Raw genomic sequence first — 17,845 nt, forward strand, 5'->3', positions numbered from 1 at the left:
CAATCGGGATATGTCCCAAAATGATCCACCACGCATAACCTGAGAGCGATATATGCTGTGTTGCACCAACTAGATCCTAAAGATAAAGCAGCTGCTGTGCTGCTCGATGCAGCTAAGGCCTTTGACTCAATACAGTGGAGTTATATGTTTGATGTACTGCATCGTATGGGCATGCCACAAGCTTTCATACAGTGGATAAGGCTATTGTACACTGAACCTGTTGCTAGAAGGCGAGTCAACAACCGTCACTCATCACCCATACAGATAAGTTGGGGAACGCAGCAGGGGTGTCCTTTATCCCACATGCTATTTGCCATTGCATTAGAGCTTTTGGCATGCAGAGTGCGGCAGAAACATGCTGATGCGGTACTGAGATTTAGATTGCGCCCTTTGGCTAGATCACTCTATGCGGATGACATGGTGCTCTATGTTCGTAATCCGGAGGAGCAGCTTAGCCCCCTGTTAAGGGAATATATTAAATACGAAAAGCTTTCCGGTCTCAGTATAAATTGGACAAAATCTTTTAGATCTTCCCTGACAAGCTGCACCGTGCCGTACAATCTGGAATTCCTGCTGGAATGGTGTGTAGAGTCCGTAACGTACTTAGGGTGTGGATACCCAGGCATTGTACTCAAAGAAAATTATGGTCGAGCATTATCAGCTCTGGAAGACCAAGTAACTAGATGGATAAAACTTCCCTTAACACTGGTGGACAGAGTGGCAATTATAAAAATGGTGGTACTCCTACATTTTCTATATTTATTCATTAATGTCCCCCTAAACCTGACAAAAGCCTATTTCACCGCATTGCAATCCCATCTGGTTAAACTAGTGTGGAAGGGCAAACAACCACGCTGCAGCTGGGAGGTAATCCCTAGGCCATATGCACATAGTGGATTCAGGGCTTCGGACCTCTACCTATATTACCTGTGTGCGCAAGCTCACTTTGCCCACTACTGGTTCTACTCACCACCATTTTTATCCCATATAGCGGTAGAGGTGGACAGTGAACACCCTCGACCACTCACAGCATTGTTACCACAGATGCACCGGCTAAGCTCTAGAAATGAAATTAATACAGCAGGTAGCACAGTTAAGGCCTGGCATGCACTCCTGTCATGGGCTGGGAAAACATCCATTTTTGCCCCTGTATTGCCCTTGGCACACTACCCGGGTGTTTCTGTGGCACAGAAGTCTAAGGCACTGGCACTGGTGACAGAGATGGGAATTGTCACTATGGGAGATGCATACACAGATAGAACCTTTATTACACTAGAGGCCGTCTCTACGCATGTTAACATTAACCCTATGCGAACATTTATGTATCTGAGGCAGAAACAAGCCCTGAAAAAAGTGAACCCACAACACCGTGCTGCACCACAGACGCTAAAACCACTACAGATCATGCTTGACAGCCCATCCAAAGTGAAGCTAATTACTCGAGTATATGTTGCAATGCAAGCACAGACTGCCCCACAAAATAGAAGAAGCATGGAGAGATGGAACATAGTGCTAGACAATGCAGTCACAGAGAAAGAGTGGGAATTTTGTTGCATCCTAACCGGGCGACTAACAGCTATTGCGAATCATCCATTTTAAATATATCCAGCAGCTTTACACAGATATATGCAGTTACACAGATATATGGCCTGAGACAGTCTGCTAACTGTATAATGTGTGGCACATTAGATGCTGATTTCATGCATCTAGCGTGGTACTGTGCAAATATACAGGAGTTCTGGGTGCAGGTCACAAAGGCGTTATCAGATATGGTGATGGAAGAGTTGCCATGTACCCCGTGAGTACGCCTGCTAGGCTTGGTCACGGAACTGCAACCACAGTGCAGGAAATTAGTTGTGATTGCAATACTACTGGCGAAACAGAAGGTAGCCCAGAATTGGGAGAAGAGAGACAAAATTTGATCACTGGTTAACAGATATACTGGCACATGCATCAAGGAAGGCTTTTGCGATTCCTTAATTGCGATTATTAAGGAAACGCAAAAGCCGATGCATGTAGGAATAAATATAAAAATAGCGATTCCTAAACATTCCTTAATTGCGACTCGCAAATTGCGAGTCGCAATTAAGTAATGGCTTCCCATTCATTCCTATGGGCCTACACACCGATAGGAATGAATGGGAATTGCATGCGCAATTTGCGAGTACGCATTTGGTACCCGCAAATTGCACATGCAATTTCAAGGGTGCAAGGGGGTCAAACGGACACCCTGTTGCACCCCTGAAATTGTAATGTGCACCCATGTTGGCATACACATACCCCAAGGGCATGTGTGTGTGTAGCATGTAACTTTGAAAAATGCACCTTAATAATGAAATCGCTATTTTAAATTGCTTCCAGCATTGCATTTAAGGAATCGCAATTTGCGATTCCTTAAATGTATTCGCAATTACCGATTTTTGCATATGGGATGATGCATCCCAAATGCAAAAATACCGGTCGTAAAGGGGCAGATTCTGAGAATCGGCCCGTTTGCGACCGTTTTATAGTTTGATGCATGGGGCCCATAGTGCACTAACTAACATTGATTGGGAGTGACGCTTCGGGGGTGGAGAAACGAAACGAATTGGGAACTGTATTTTATTGTTGCCTGATTGTTGAAGTTGACCCACTTGCTTTTTAAACTTGCTTTTAAAACTTTATTGCTGCTGACTGCACCTTGCACAAAAACGCTTGTAAAACTGCATCTTTTTGCACACTCGAGCCTACCATAACCAGCGCTTTTTACTGTGGGTAGCGTTCTAGTCTTTCTGTGCCGGCGCCTACTTAAGCGTCACCCTGAAGCGACCGCGCACTAACTAACATTGATTGGGAGTGACGCTTCGGGGGTGGAGAAACGAAACGAATTGGGAACTGTATTTTATTGTTGCCTGATTGTTGAAGTTGACCCACTTGCTTTTTAAACTTGCTTTTAAAACTTTATTGCTGCTGACTGCACCTTGCACAAAAACGCTTGTAAAACTGCATCTTTTTGCACACTCGAGCCTACCATAACCAGCGCTTTTTACTGTGGGTAGCGTTCTAGTCTTTCTGTGCCGGCGCCTACTTAAGCGTCACCCTGAAGCGACCGCGCACTAACTAACATTGATTGGGAGTGACGCTTCGGGGGTGGAGAAACGAAACGAATTGGGAACTGTATTTTATTGTTGCCTGATTGTTAAAGTTGACCCACTTGCTTTTTAAACTTGCTTTTAAAACTTTATTGCTGCTGACTGCACCTTGCACAAAAACGCTTGTAAAACTGCATCTTTTTGCACACTCGAGCCTACCATAACCAGCGCTTTTTACTGTGGGTAGCGTTCTAGTCTTTCTGTGCCGGCGCCTACTTAAGCGTCACCCTGAAGCGACCGCGCACTAACTAACATTGACTGGGAGTGACGCTTCGGGGGTGGAGAAACGAAACGAATTGGGAACTGTATTTTATTGTTGCCTGATTGTTGAAGTTGACCCACTTGCTTTTTAAACTTGCTTTTAAAACTTTATTGCTGCTGACTGCGCCTTGCACAAAAACGCTTGTAAAACTGCATCTTTTTGCACACTCGAGCCTACCATAACCAGCGCTTTTTACTGTGGGTAGCGTTCTAGTCTTTCTGTGCCGGCGCCTACTTAAGCAGCGGACGCGCGCAGCGGGCGCGCCGACGGCACGCCGAAGGCGCTAAAGGCAAGTCCGTCTGCGCCCGTCCGCCACCAGACTCGGCCCAGGGCCCGTCCCCCTGGCCATTCCATCTCAGACCAGTGTGGGATGATAGCATATACGAGGCAGGCGTTATTACATCTGCGCAAGGTACTGCAGTCTGAATGCGCACACACGCTGCACATGGAGCAATAGCCTCTGAAGTGTGAGGGGTGCGGCTATACTATTCTCAGAGACCAAGAGATGTGTAAGGAAGGTAACGAACTTTCTGCCTTTCTGCTGAACTGTCGATCACTGAAACGGCATAGTTTGAATATATATGACATGCTGATAGATGACAACCCTGATTTGGTATTCCTGACAGAAACATGGTTGGATGAGCTATCCCTCCCTGATATTATTGAGGCCCTTCCATCAGGCTATAACATTCTTCAAATTAATAGAGGGAGTCAGGGGGGGGGGATAGCTATTGTCCATAAAATCGAGCTGATATGCACTCTCGACTGTCATTAATAACTGTGAAGCTGGACTTTTTTCCATCTCGATTAGCCCTAATTGCACTATTAAGGGCTACCTTATCTATCGCCCTCCTGGTGTGGCGACCGAGTTCATTGAGAGCCTCTTGGAGGCTCTAACGCAATCTGCTTTACGCCATAACAAATTTATGATTGTAGGAGACCTTAATGTGCATTTGGATGATGTCAATTGCAGAGAGGCTGTAACCCTGATTAAATCGCTGAGAGCTCTTATGTTTGTGTTGGCCGATAACAGTGCCACCCACCAAGCAGGGCATTTGTTGGACCCAATCTTTGTAAACTGGGAAGATATAAGCGTATCTACCCCGATTAAGATTCTGTGGTCAGATCATTATTTGATCCCTTTTAAACTCAGAAGACCGCCTAACAGAGGATCCTTACAGAAACCCCCTGCTATTAGGCGTAGAGACTGGAGGAAATTTAGTCACGATGTCTTTAGTCAAGCCCTAGGACTGGAATACCCAAAGCTCAGCGACAACTTGATTGAGGCGTGTAGGATGTATGATGAATGGTTTGAGAGTGCATTGAATAAAGTTGCCCCTTGGACTCAGAAAGCCATGGCTCGGAGCACGAAATCCGCCCCATGGTTTACTGCTGAGCTGCGAGCCGCTAAAGCCAAATGTAAGACCCTTGAGCGTAGATGGAGAGTAGAATACGCCCCTTCACTACGGGAAGTCTACAAGAGTGAATTAAAGTTTTATCATAGACAGATTAGGAAATCTAAAAGAGACTACTATAGTAAGAGGATTGACTGCTCAGAGAACACATCTAAAGAGCTATTTATGATTTTGAAGGAACTCTCCGCCCCGCTAGCAAGTTCAGGGGAAGTCCCCTCCTCGACAGAGTCATGCAATGAGATTGCAGATTTCTTTATAGGGAAGGTAGAAAAGATCTATGTATCTTTTCAGACTATTACAGAACCTACATATTCGCCTAACTCTAACTGCGAAAAACAGGTTATGAACAAACTGAGGAAGTTTGTGGTCCCCCAAACAGAGGAGCTAATTAATATCTTATTGGATATTCACTCTGGCTCTCCCTTAGATGCGGTCCCAGCGAGGATTCTTCGCAGTCATCTTCCCCAGGTAGCGGAGCACATAGGTAACATGGCCTCCCTTTCCTTCCAAGAATGTCTAGTTCCGGACGGCTGGAAATTGGCCCAAGTTGTCCCGATAAAAAAGAAAGCCCATATTAGCATAAATCAACTAGACAATCTTAGACCTATCTCGCTCCTCCCTTACTGTGCGAAGGTAGTTGAGAAATTGGTTAACCGACAACTGGTGAGCTTTGTGGAAAATAAGCTCCTCCACTCGTCTCAGTCGGGATTTAGAGCCAAACATTCGACAGAGACCGCTCTCCTTCTCTCTACGGAACTGTTGCGGTGTCAGGCGGATGAGGGTCACACGACCGCACTGGTCCTATTGGACTTAAGTGCGGCGTTTGACACCGTATCACATTCCGTATTACTGGACCGTCTGAGCGAGAAGGGCATAACCGGGCCTGCCCATGAGTGGTTGATTTCCTTTCTTAAAAACAGGAGATTTCAAGTGCATTGTCCCCCATGTAAATCCAGTATAAGATGTCTTAGACAAGGGGTTCCACAGGGCTCGATTTTGAGCCCCACGTTATTCAATCTGTACATGGAACCCCTTGCCAAACTGGTGGAGTCATATGGTGTTGCCATAGTCTCTTATGCAGACGATACACAACTGGTGATCAACCTGTCTCGTGATCCAGTTGTGGAGGCTGAGAAATTCTCGGCTTGCCTGGTGGCACTTGATGGGTGGATGAAGCAGAACTATCTCCGCCTCAATGGTAATAAGACGGAAGTTCTTATTGTTGGCCCTTGTCCTTCCATCTGGACATCGGCCTGGTGGCCCATAGAACTGGGCTCTGCCCCTGTCCCGGTAGACATAGTCAAAAACCTCGGCATACTCCTTGACTCTAATCTAGCGTACACAAATCATGTGGCAATGTTGCTGGTAAATGCTATGGCATTTTGAAGGTCCTGAGGAAAATCCTGGACCTACTGCCTCCTAGTACCAGAAAAACAATGGTACATGCCTTGGTTACCTCCCATTTAGACTATGGGAATTCCCTCCTATGTGGACTCAGTAAAAAAGGTCTAATGCAGCTGCAACGCATCCAAAATGCAGCTGCCAGACTCGTCCTGAGTCTCCCTAGGAGGGCCTCTGGGAAACAGGCATTGCGTTCCCTGCATTGGCTTCCAATAAAGGAACGAATTAAATTTAAAACGATGTGCATTACCCATCGCATAGCTCATATAAAAGCACCTTCATATCTTCAGGATTTGCTTCCTATTTACCGTCCTTCACGCCCTCTTAGGTCGATGGGCAGTATGTTATTAGTAGTTCCTAGGATTCACAGAGCAAGGATGGGAGGACGGTCCTTCAGACACCTTGCCAGTAAAGGATGGAATGACCTACCCATCGAATTGAGGATGGAACCGTCCGAAATTAGGTTCAGACAAAGGTTGAAAACCCATCTTTTTCCCAAGACATACTCAGTATAGTTTTCCCTGGCCCTAGTGCTCCTCCTCCGTGAGCTACGCTCGTGAGATGTTAGTGGGATTGTCAGCGCAGGGACGCACTGTTCCTTGTGCAACCATGCGCTTAATAAATGCCATTAAAAAAAAAAAAAAGTGTATTGCAAAGATCAGCTGGCTTAGTATGCTGAGGAACTTCCGGTAGCATCTAGGCCTAAAGACATATGGGCACCTTTCACAACATATCTGCTAGCCAATAAGACAACCCACCAGATATGACTGCGACTGATTGATGTATTAATGTTAAATGCTTGCCACCGTTTTTTTTCGGGGCGGAAATGTTGTATGTAAACCGCACTTGGACTGTATGTGCAGACCCTGTAAATAAGGAACATGCAGTATGGATAATGTGACTATACTTATGTTCTTTGATTTTGCTCTTTTATTCCATTCTTGGGATGTATTAATGAAAAACTGAACAAAAATATATTTTGAAAAACCCACACAAAAAAAACATATCCTGTCACATGGAGTTTTGTGACAGCTGTCCCTGATTCTCTATCCTCTGCTGTTTTTGCTGCTTATGGTATGTCTTTCTCCGGCATGTCTCTACCAGGTGACCCTGCCTATGGCAATAGAAGCACTCTCTAATGTCTGTTTGCAGCCAGTTTCCCTGGCCTTTACTAATACCCTCTAATGTTTTGCGGTGGAGCCTCCATTGTGACTGACGCCATCTGCACAGCTGTGGCCATCGCTGCTCCCTCGAGTACACTCTCCTTCAACTCATGCCTCTCATGTCAACTAGTGTCTCTTTGGGTCTGCTCATGCTTCTCTCTATCGCCTTTTCTTGCTTTTTCTTATGGTAGTGGAGTATATGAGCTTGTATTTCCTGCCAGGGTTTGGTATCTAAACCAACTACACTGTCCATCCCACTCTGTATCTCAAAGGGTAGCCTTTTCTTCAGAATATTATAGAAAAATTTGACTTGTGGGTACTTGTTGACCCATGTCTGTCTGGTTTCCTGCCCCCAAATCTCCCTCATTCTATTTAGGAAATCGTTGTTGCTTTCCTCTGTCTTCATGATTTCTGCCATTAGCTCTCCTATATTTGGACGCTCAGGGAATATTTCTCTCAGGGCTGTCCATATCGGTGCCTGTACATATTATACACGGCCCGTCCTGCTGGGTATTTGTTAGCGTGATTTTTTTTTCAGAGTTTTATATAGCGCGAACTAGGCCTGAGAGATCGGGTATCAGAGCGCTTTACATGAGCACCAGTTTCGTTACAGAAGGACACATTCATTTTTATTAGGCACAGGGAGATTAAGTGATTTGCCCAGAATCACAGGATGTTAAGCATTGTTGCCGAGACTCGGACCTGGTTACCCAGCTTCAAAGTCAACCGCTCTAGCCGTAAGGCTACATCCTCTCCCCTCATCCTCTTCCTCTTATTGCTGAAATTCAAGCTTCAGTGAATACTGTGTTTGTCTCCCCAATGAGGCTGCTTAACAGGCTCTTAATGTCACCTATCGCTATGTGCAAAACTGGCGGTGTTTCCATCAAAGCATATAATCCATTTCCCTGACCCATCCTGAAATGACAACAGCTTTGGTCTCAACTCCTCTGTCCATCTGGGCTCATGGCACATATATACATTCTCATTCTATGTGACTCTACAGGTTTCTTCTCAACATAGAGCTCCCATCTTGGGAGGCATCACTGCATGTAGAAGAAGTCTCAACTGGGGTTTCTTCCTTCATGCCTTATACAGTCCTCCACTACTGCCATGTCCTCTGGCTCAATACATTCTTCCCACGGACAAGACCTGTCATTTTGGTCCCTCTCTTCTGTCCAATCTGCCAATCTAATGAGCCACAAAATGGGTGTGCAGAAGTCTCACCTTCCATTTTGGCTATTATCTCCCTCAGCTTTAGTTTATCTCAGTCATGCAACTGCGGGGAGTAGTTCACATCCTCGTCGCTGCTCCCTTCGTGTGCACGCACTGGTATTGTTTTGGTTTTCCTGTGTCGTGGCCTGCAGGTGAGTAAGTACCAGTCTGCCTTGTTCCCCTATTTCTTAGTCAGCCCCTCTCCTTTACGACTAGACAATGTGACTCTGAGTCCTGCTAGTAGCCTTTCATATACCTCTGATTCTTCCCAGCCCTTCGACCTATATCTGGCCCTGCTTCCCTCATGTGATAAGCACGCTGTCTTGTACTCTTGCTCTAACTCCTAGCAGTGTGTCCTTTCTCTCTCAAGCATCAGCTCATGCCTCTCTTTCCCCCGCCGTATGGTCTGTCTCTTTTGTTATGAACTACACACTACACTGCTTTTGTTGGTCTGGCTTATTCTGCAAATTCACTCTCTGTCTTCTCCTCGGCTACCTGGGAAAACCCTGTAGCCCCACCCTCATCATTGGTTCCCAGAGGTTAGAGCTCTCTTCATCTCTCAAGCTCACTGAGTCGCTATCGAGAACTGCCACAAACTTTCCTGACACTCGTTTACGCTCACCTGACCCAGTGGGAGTGTTTGTTACCTGCCTTTGAGGTGTCACGTGTTGAACGTTTTGATTGGAAGTCGAGCTTTTGGGGACCTTCCCTAGGGACTTGGACTGCCCTGCGGTGACTGGGGCTTGCTTGCTTTTGTTTTCTCGGGCTTAGAACTAACTGTCTTCTTCTCGATGGCGGGCTCATCAGCTTCTACTATTGCTGGATTTGAATATCCTAATTCAGAGGAACTGGTGTGAGTACAACCATCTCTGCATATGGTGGGGGAGGTGTCAATGCTTTGCTCGCTTTCAGCATTGTGGGGCTATCGGTTTTAGCTTCTTCAAAGATGGGCCACAGTTCTAAGGTAGTCTCTCCTTTGTCTTTCTTTTGTCCTGCATATTTAGTCTATAAATGTGTTTTAGTATGCTCACTTATATTTGTGTCAAATGTTCCCTCCTTAGGCTAGGGACATGTGTGTGCCTTTGTGTGTAAATGCCACTCTTGGCAAAACTTATCAATCCTCTATATCTGTTTGGGGAACCTATCTTCTGTGTCCTTTAATGGGAAATCAATGGGAATTTTAGTAATTTGGATGTTCAATTCAAATGGCATTTTGTAACAGTTTTGTTTGTCTACTTATAGGGGCAATCGTATGTTCTGCACACTTACAAATTACGTACTAGGAGCTCCGCGCTTTTACAATTATTGCATCAAACAGTTTAACTTTACATTTCATTGAAAACGAAATAAAATGCATATGTAGTATTGCATCGTAGGGCGAATATGCAATATGTTAGAATAGCATCTGCACAATCTCAGTTTTTTCACACCATACGGTGTGCAATCAATAATTATGACATCATCACATACATAATATGTTCAATAATGGTTGAAAAATTACTTTGTCAAAAAAAATTAGTTCTCTCTCAGCACATTTTGGACCAGATGTACTAAGGTCCCCATTTGTATTTCTTAAATAGCGACTCCGTAGGAATCCCTATTTAAAAAATGCAAAAGGATATTACAAAATTTCGGATACCTTAATAGCGATTCCTACAGATTAGGAATCGCTATTCGGGAATCGCAAATAGGAAATGCCAAGCATTCCCGCCTATGGGTGAAATAGGAAACGGTTTACATTTCCTAAATTGCAATTTCCTAGCAGGAAATTGCTATTTAAGAAATGCAAAGCCAAGGGTGCCTCTGGGCTTAAGGTCCCCCTGGAGGCACCATACATTTCCTAGTGCACCTGTAAATGCACATATGCTCTAGGGGCATATGTGCACTTCTTGTCACAATAAAAAATGCATTGTTTTATTTTGCACATGGTTACCAGTGATTTGAAGTCATTCACATCCTAGACCGCTCACTCCCTGCAGTTGAGACAGGATTTACTCTTGTGTAATATTACACCATACTGGGGTTATACTGTTTATGAGTAAATTATTTTACAAGTGCACATTGAATTAGCATTCGTAAGTGAAGCCAGTTGCAAGTGCATGTTAATGTTTGCATGCAAATTGCTTTGTGAATCTAAGAATATTGAAAACCATATCTTCAAAACTACCTGGAATAATGTTCATCTTGTTTCCTAATTTTATACTCCACTATGTAAGGTAGTTCACCCACTGGTCTTACTGAGAATTTGGTAGTCGTTGTTTTGTTTGTACATATGTTGCACGACTGCCATTCACTAATGGTGCATATTTTATCTCTCATACAGGAATTTGTTTGACTGGCTAGTTTATTTTATGCTTCTCATAGTAATTGCTACTCACATTGCTGATATTGTTGAGCAAAACAACAGTGATCTCCACATCTCTCACGTGCGCTTCTTTTCTGTGACCATCATCTTTATCTGGCTGCGAATCATGAAGCATGCTCGTGCAATCAGGTAAAACTTTCCAGCATTATGTACTACGTGTGCTCGCAAAGAGCGTGCACCTTTTTTTCTCTATGTAACCCCTTTCTTTTACAATATTAGTACTTCCTCAGTAAACCAAGGTTTAAAGAGTTACAAAAGAGCTTAGTAAAATAACTCTCTTTTATCAGCAGTTTGGCAACTACATTTCATTTACATTGGTTGATGAGACTTTGTCGTGTTTTACTAAACAACCATAAAGCCAGAGACAGCGAACCTCCATGTTTCAATGGACCCGGTTATCTAGCTGAAAAAATCATCCAATATCAGATGAATAGATGCCTTTGATCAAGAAATCTCTGCTCCTTGTTCCCAGTTTCAAGAAATCTCGCATGGGAGGGAGAGCTTCCTTCCACTTAGCTCCCTACTACTGGAATCAACTCCCAATTCATCTCCATAAGTGCCTGGAATATTTTTCATTCAGAAAACTTCATAAGACCGAGCTCTTCAAAATTGTCCGCTCCTGGTCTATTCTAACAGCTGTCCTTCCTACAGCGCGGTGGTATCCCTTTGGGGTTAATTTGGGAGCTCTATAAATAAATAAATAAATATCAAATAAAATAAACATCGTTCCTGCATGTATAAAATTGGACTACTTCATGCAGACACATGCTTTTCAAGTGAACACACTAATGGGAATAGTAGGTGTACATTATGTTTGTGTTGTGCTCACTAATTCTGTGCATTCGGGAATAAACTGATCAAGATACTCAATCTCAGGAAAATATTTCAATATTCTTTTACGCATTGAAGCAAGGCCCTAACTAATCCAAATAATTGATTTGGACGTACCATACAAACTCATGGAGTTCAGTTAGTCACAGACCTCAAAAGATCCTATTTTCCTGTGATGACGGAAAAAACTGCCTCCAGCTGAATACAGGAAAGACAGAGATTATGTTGTTTGGGAAGGCCTAACAACTCTGAAACTCTGAGTGGTGGCTCCCAAAACGGGCACTGCTACTTCACCAAAACAGGTTGAAACAAGCGAAAGAAGAACTTACTAGTGTGTGGGGAAAGACTTTAGAAGCACAATGTTTTCCACTTCTGTTTCCTACAGGAGAAGGTGGTTGGTATGATGATTAACCTGTACAGTTTCCTGCATCTGAATATAAATCAACTAGGTTATATTTAGAAGATGCATGTTTTAGACAAACTAAATATATTTTCCATATATTCTTCACCTTTTTTTTTTAAAGCAAGCTCTCTGTGCTGTTATATGGTGTTGCACATGTTGTCAAAACTGGTACACGATTTGCAAATATGACAGCTAGAGATTCTGTAGCTAAAGCTTATGGTAAAGATTAGGTTTTTGAATGCATCCTCAAGAATCTCATGGCGTGTCAATGTGGACTTGTTCCATCGCCATGGCATTTGAAAGTATGGTGCATGACTTAGACACACCCACCCTGTTAGTACTTCTCAGCTATGTAGAGTATGCTTGGGCTGCTCTGCATGATTTTTTCAGAAAAGCTCATTTGAGAATTTCTTGAATTAACTTTTAATCCCCGGAGAACTGTGCTCTAAGGATCCAACATATTTTTATAGATTTTTCAGCATCTATTTGAAGACATATTTCACTTTATCAACAAACAAAAAAATCCTCTACTGGTTGAGGTCATTGACTACATTTGGAGGAATGGATATCACCTAGAAGTATTCTGCAAATTCACATGTTACTGGGTGTATAAGGGGCACCATTTTATGGCTAGGACGCAGATGAGTCTGTTTTATCTTTTATTTCATAGTCAGGACTAGACATTACACAAGCCCCCGGTTTCTATATATGCAGGAGAGACCAGCCAGATATATAGCATCTCGATAGTCAAAGTCAACATTATTGGACACACAGGGTAAAGTACATTTAATCCAGGTTGCCAGCCCCACAGAGATTCATCCGTTCCCAGAAGACTGTGCAGCCCGATCAAAGCAGATGCACCCAGGATGAAATTGTGGAGACAGTGCCCAACTGTCCTGGAAAAGATAAAAATCATATCTATCCATGAAATAGCACCATTCTGGGCAAACCAGTTTTGACATCAAGCCAGCAAGGTTTGAAGAAACAAACTTGGTGTTCGAAACACTTGAAACTATAAAGATACCACGAAATGACAAAGCCAAACTCAAGGGGGTGTAGCCGCTTAAGCTGGGCCCTAGAGTGGTCAGTCCAGTTCATTAAGACCTTCTGGAGGTGAAAACCTATTGTGGCATGGAATACTTGCATCAAACCTCTGTGGAGCAGGTAGGAAATACAGAGCACGTGGTGGACTTGTGACAACTTTCCCAAAAAATTGAGGCAAAACAGTAACAGACCCATTACAAAGTGGTCGGTGATGCTCATTCAGAATTCATTCTGCCAAACATGGATATCCAAAATTAATGATAACACAGTCCCTGTGCATAGATTTTTCCAATGTGCCAATCCAGCCCACATGCCTCACCATCACAATATTACCACAGCCTTTCATGGAGAAGTTAGAGTTGCAGGATAACCAATGTGATACTTTGTTTAGGAGCTGATCAAAGGTCTCAATATGTGGGTTATCCAAGCCATGTACATTCCCCAAGATATCAACAAAGGGAGAGCACTTTAGAGGTACCTTAGCATGTGGATAAATGCCGTTACGGGCAAGTATGAAGTTCAAAGTTGACTGTTAGACCTGGCACCTTGGCGTGAGTTTCCCTTCCACTTTTTGATGGTGTGCCTCGATTGTTTTGCTGGTGTTGTCCGCTCAGGGCACTACGCCACGGCTAATCCGTGCCGCAGTGCAAGTGCTCCCTAAGTAAAGTGTACCTGTAATGGATGTCCATGATTGGTTGATTGGATTCACTGTCAGTCCCCAGTAGAGTGCACCAGGGGTGCCAGGGCTCGTGAATGCCAATGCTGCTGGTGGGCTTGCAGCGCTGGTTGCGCCACCCACAGAAAGCGGCTTTGTAAAGTGTGTCTAGGGTCTGCCACCGCAGACCCTGTGCGCGGTCCGGGACCGTCGCGCTGACTGCGCAAGTGCCCCCACTTGCCAGTCCCTAAACCTTCCCTTACCTACATATCAGCCACCCCTCTGGTAGGCCCAAGGGCAGGGTGCATTGAAGGCATAAGGTAGGACATGCCCTGATGTGGGTGGCATGTCTTAGTAGTGAATTACAGCCCTTGTCGTTTTTCACTATTGAAGGCTACCTGCTCTCCATAGGCCAGAATGGGCTGCCGGGGTCACGCCAACGCTGTGACCCCAGTGGACTCAGAGAGCATGGTAGAGTGTCAAGTTTGGTATGCCTGAACTCAGGATGATAAAATACTTCTTGTAGTCAAGTGTATTTTAATATCCTGGGTTTGTAAATACTACTTTTAGAAAGTTAGTATTTACTGACCTGACCATCTCAGTCCGCCTCTGCTGTGTGTATGTGTTCTGCCTGGCAACAGTAAGGAGCAGGGTTGGGGAATCCCCAGAGACAGGTTGGCTGCCAGGTGGTGGGTAGAGAGATTACACCTGGATGGGTGGGAGGAGTACACCTTGACTCTTGAATAGACCTGTGCTCTGCCACCACAAAGCCGGCGCCACCCCCTGTGGGGCGGCTGATGTCTCTGCCCTGCTGCTGAAAGGAAAGAGCAGAGTCACCATAACAAAGTGCTCCAGAACTGGACTGAGCCAGGCCTAGGCCCCCTGGCGCTAAAGAACAAAAGAATCATGGTATAAAAGTAGGAGCCTGGCTCCTAAGAAATCAGAATCCTGTTTACCACAAAGGACCTCTGCCCGACTAGAAGGAGAAGAAGACGCCGGAGGAGCTGGCCTGCTGCTTGCCTTGCTGAGAGAGGAGAGGAAGAGACTTACTGAAAAGACTTTGCTACTTTGTGCTTGAACATTCTCCAAGGGCTTGATCTGAGCTTGCCCCCTGAACTGAACCCCAGGAACAGTGGGTTCTCTGTGCTTCTTGCTCGTCCTCCAATTCGAGCCGTGTGTGCATCCCGCTGGAAAAGAGACTGCGCCCCTCATCGCCCCTCCTAGGGCCGTGACACTCAGAAGCTCGCCTGCCTCCAACCCGTGAGAGCCCCGCTCCGTCCCGAGCCGCTCTCTGTCCCCGGGCCAGGCCGCCTGCATCCCTGTCACCGCCTGCTACTGGAGCGCGCTGACCGCGCTATCACCCCTCCCGCCGGAAGCCGTCCGACGACTGTGATCTACGCCGGGTCATCCAGCTGCACTGACTGTGCCCTGTGACCCCGCTTCGCTATCCCCGGACATCTCAGGCCGCGCCGCCCCCGCTGTGGAGACCCTCCTGCACCGCCGTGCTAAAGGGTCGCTGGCCGCGCCTGCCTACGTGCCCACACCTGCTGATTGAGGACCCAAGAACACTTCCCAAGCTGAGAGTCGCACCGACCTGTGCCGACTCTCCACATCACGAAAGAAGTTCCAGTATCGGGCTCGGGGCCCGCAACGCCTTATTTCCCCGTTCGCAGGAGCCGATCTCTGTGAGTACTGGAACCACAAGTAACATTTGCAAGAGACTACAAAGTATCCATTTGAAACAACGAACCAAGAACATTTGCCTGCTGTATAACCTGGTGGCCTAGCGAAAACGTTATTGGTCTTGTGATAAGTCTGTTGAGATATATATACCGTATTTTTACATAAAGAATCGTATTTTTATATATATCCAAGTCTGGTGTCCGTTTCTGGGGGGATTGATGTATTTACTGTGTGTATGATTGTAAGTGCTTAACCAACAACGCCTGAGGAATCGCCTTGGCTGCTCACGCCACGCACCTAGAGGGTGAGCAAGGGTCATTCGCGAGGGGTTATCCTGCGCCCTGACGTGGAGGAGAGGGTTACTGCTTGACACAAGGGCAACCTTGCGCCAACCAGAGATCCCCGACTCTAACATTGTTGGCAGCGGTTGGGATTTCGGATTTGCACTTATAATTTGCATACAGTGAATTATTAATCACCAGATAGTGAGAGCAGACCAAATAACGCAGCCACAGGTTGGTAATTGTTGAACTTTGTTGAGACATCTGCCATTACTGCAACCATGCCTGGCTCACACTCCGCTGGGAGAGCACTCTCTGTGATTTCTGGAATCGATGAGGTGGATTGGGAGAGACTGGAAGGCTACACGATGGAGCAATTGAAAGGCTACAGTGTACAATTCAGAGTCCCCCATGCTGGATGCAAGAGGAAGCCCCAGTACACCAAGGCGTTGAGAGCCTGGAAGGAGTCACGAGACCTACGGAATGCGGGGGACATCGTTCCACCCGACAACCTTGAGGAGCCCAGCAGAGTCCGGTCGCCAGAGGAGCTGGCAGACAGGGCAGCAGACAGGGCGCATGCCATGGAGATGGCAAAGTTGGCAGGACAGATGGAAATGGAAAAGCAGAAGTTGGCCCTGGAGGCACAACAACGCCAAATGGATCATGATATCAGATTGAAGGAGTTGGAGCTGAAGGCGAAAAGTTTGGACACCGCTCCTTCTGGTGGCAGCACTCCACCAGCGCAGGTAGAGTCCAAGGTGTACATCCCCAAAGATGTAGTAAAGGAGTATTTCAGAAAGGATGACATAGGGCAGTGGTTTAGGGCCTACGAGGTGGCCATGTCCTCACACCGGGTCCCTGAGAAAGACTGGGGAGCGGGGTTGTGGGGAAGGTTCCTTGCGGAAGGGCGTGACACACTGTTAGATTTACCCTTAGATCTCCAAACCTCATACCCCCATATGAAGGAAGCTTTAATGACCAGGTATGGGTTAACTCCTGAGCTATATAGACAGAGGTTCAGGGAGACCAGGAAGATCCCTGAGAGTACGTATGTGGAATATGTGACCTTTTTCTGCAGAGCGCTGGATGGTTGGGTGAAGGGTAGCAAAGGGAATGATTATCAAGGGCTGCTTGATTTAATTGCATGGGAGCACTTGTCCAGTCAATGTTTTCCTGAGCTACGCCAGCACCTGATTGATAGCAAGCTGTCCAACCCGAGGAAGCTTGCTGAGGAGGCGGACCGCTGGCTCAGCACCAGGGTCCACAAGGGTCAAGTGGGAGACTCCGCCAAAGGTGGGCAGGGTCCCCAGCAGAAGAGTGGGGGGGACAAGGGTAAACAGAAGGGGTTCCAAAAAGGCCCCCAAAGTAATTCCCAAGGGAACCCGCAGAAGGGTTCTCAGCCTCCCCCACCCCCGCAGCAGAACGGGGCCCCGACAGGTAGACCTGTTCCAAAGGGGCCCTTCAATTGTTATAAGTGTGGTGATCCGGGTCACATTGCCTCTGATCCTAAGTGTCGCCTGTTTGGTAAGACCGCACCCACTGGTGCTCCACCCCGGCAAGTAGCTAGTGTTAACTTTGGGGAGGAAGTAGCAGTCCAGGAGGGTGGGGGTCCCGGGCAGATGACCCTAGTCTCGCTAGGAGACAGTGAGATGGTCCCTGTAACCTACCTGCCCTCTAACACTAAGAAATATGGGCAGGTGGTGACCATCAATGGAAAGAAGGTTGAGGCTCTTAGAGATACAGGAGCCAGCGTGACCTCGGTGAGGCAACACCTGGTGTCTCAAGAGCAAATTGTACCCAATGCCTACTGTAGGGTTGTCAATGCTGACAACGTAGAGAGTCGTTGTCCAATGGCTCAAGTTCCCTTTGAGTGGGGGGAGGTCTCTGGTACTCTACAAGTCGCTGTGAGAACTGACATGCCTGTAGATTGTCTGCTAGGGAACGACCTGGAGAGTTCCCCTTGGGAAAAGGTGGAGAAGACCACGCATCTGAGGATGGT

At 46.1% G+C, this 17,845-nt stretch overlaps 1 protein-coding gene across 1 annotated transcript in view; it reads left to right on the forward strand.

Moving 5' to 3' along the window:
• The window catches only part of LOC146830806 (uncharacterized), an 878,450-nt gene that overhangs the window by 602,003 nt on the left and 258,602 nt on the right, over positions 1–17,845 (forward strand). The window contains exon 15 of the mRNA XM_085604967.1: positions 10,908–11,078. Within this exon, the coding sequence (XP_085461093.1) occupies positions 10,908–11,078 (171 nt within the window). The remainder of the gene's footprint in view (positions 1–10,907; positions 11,079–17,845) is intronic.

This window comes from Triturus cristatus, chromosome 5_1, assembly GCF_964204655.1.
Source record: "Triturus cristatus chromosome 5_1, aTriCri1.1, whole genome shotgun sequence".
Taxonomy (NCBI): Eukaryota; Metazoa; Chordata; class Amphibia; order Caudata; family Salamandridae; genus Triturus; species Triturus cristatus.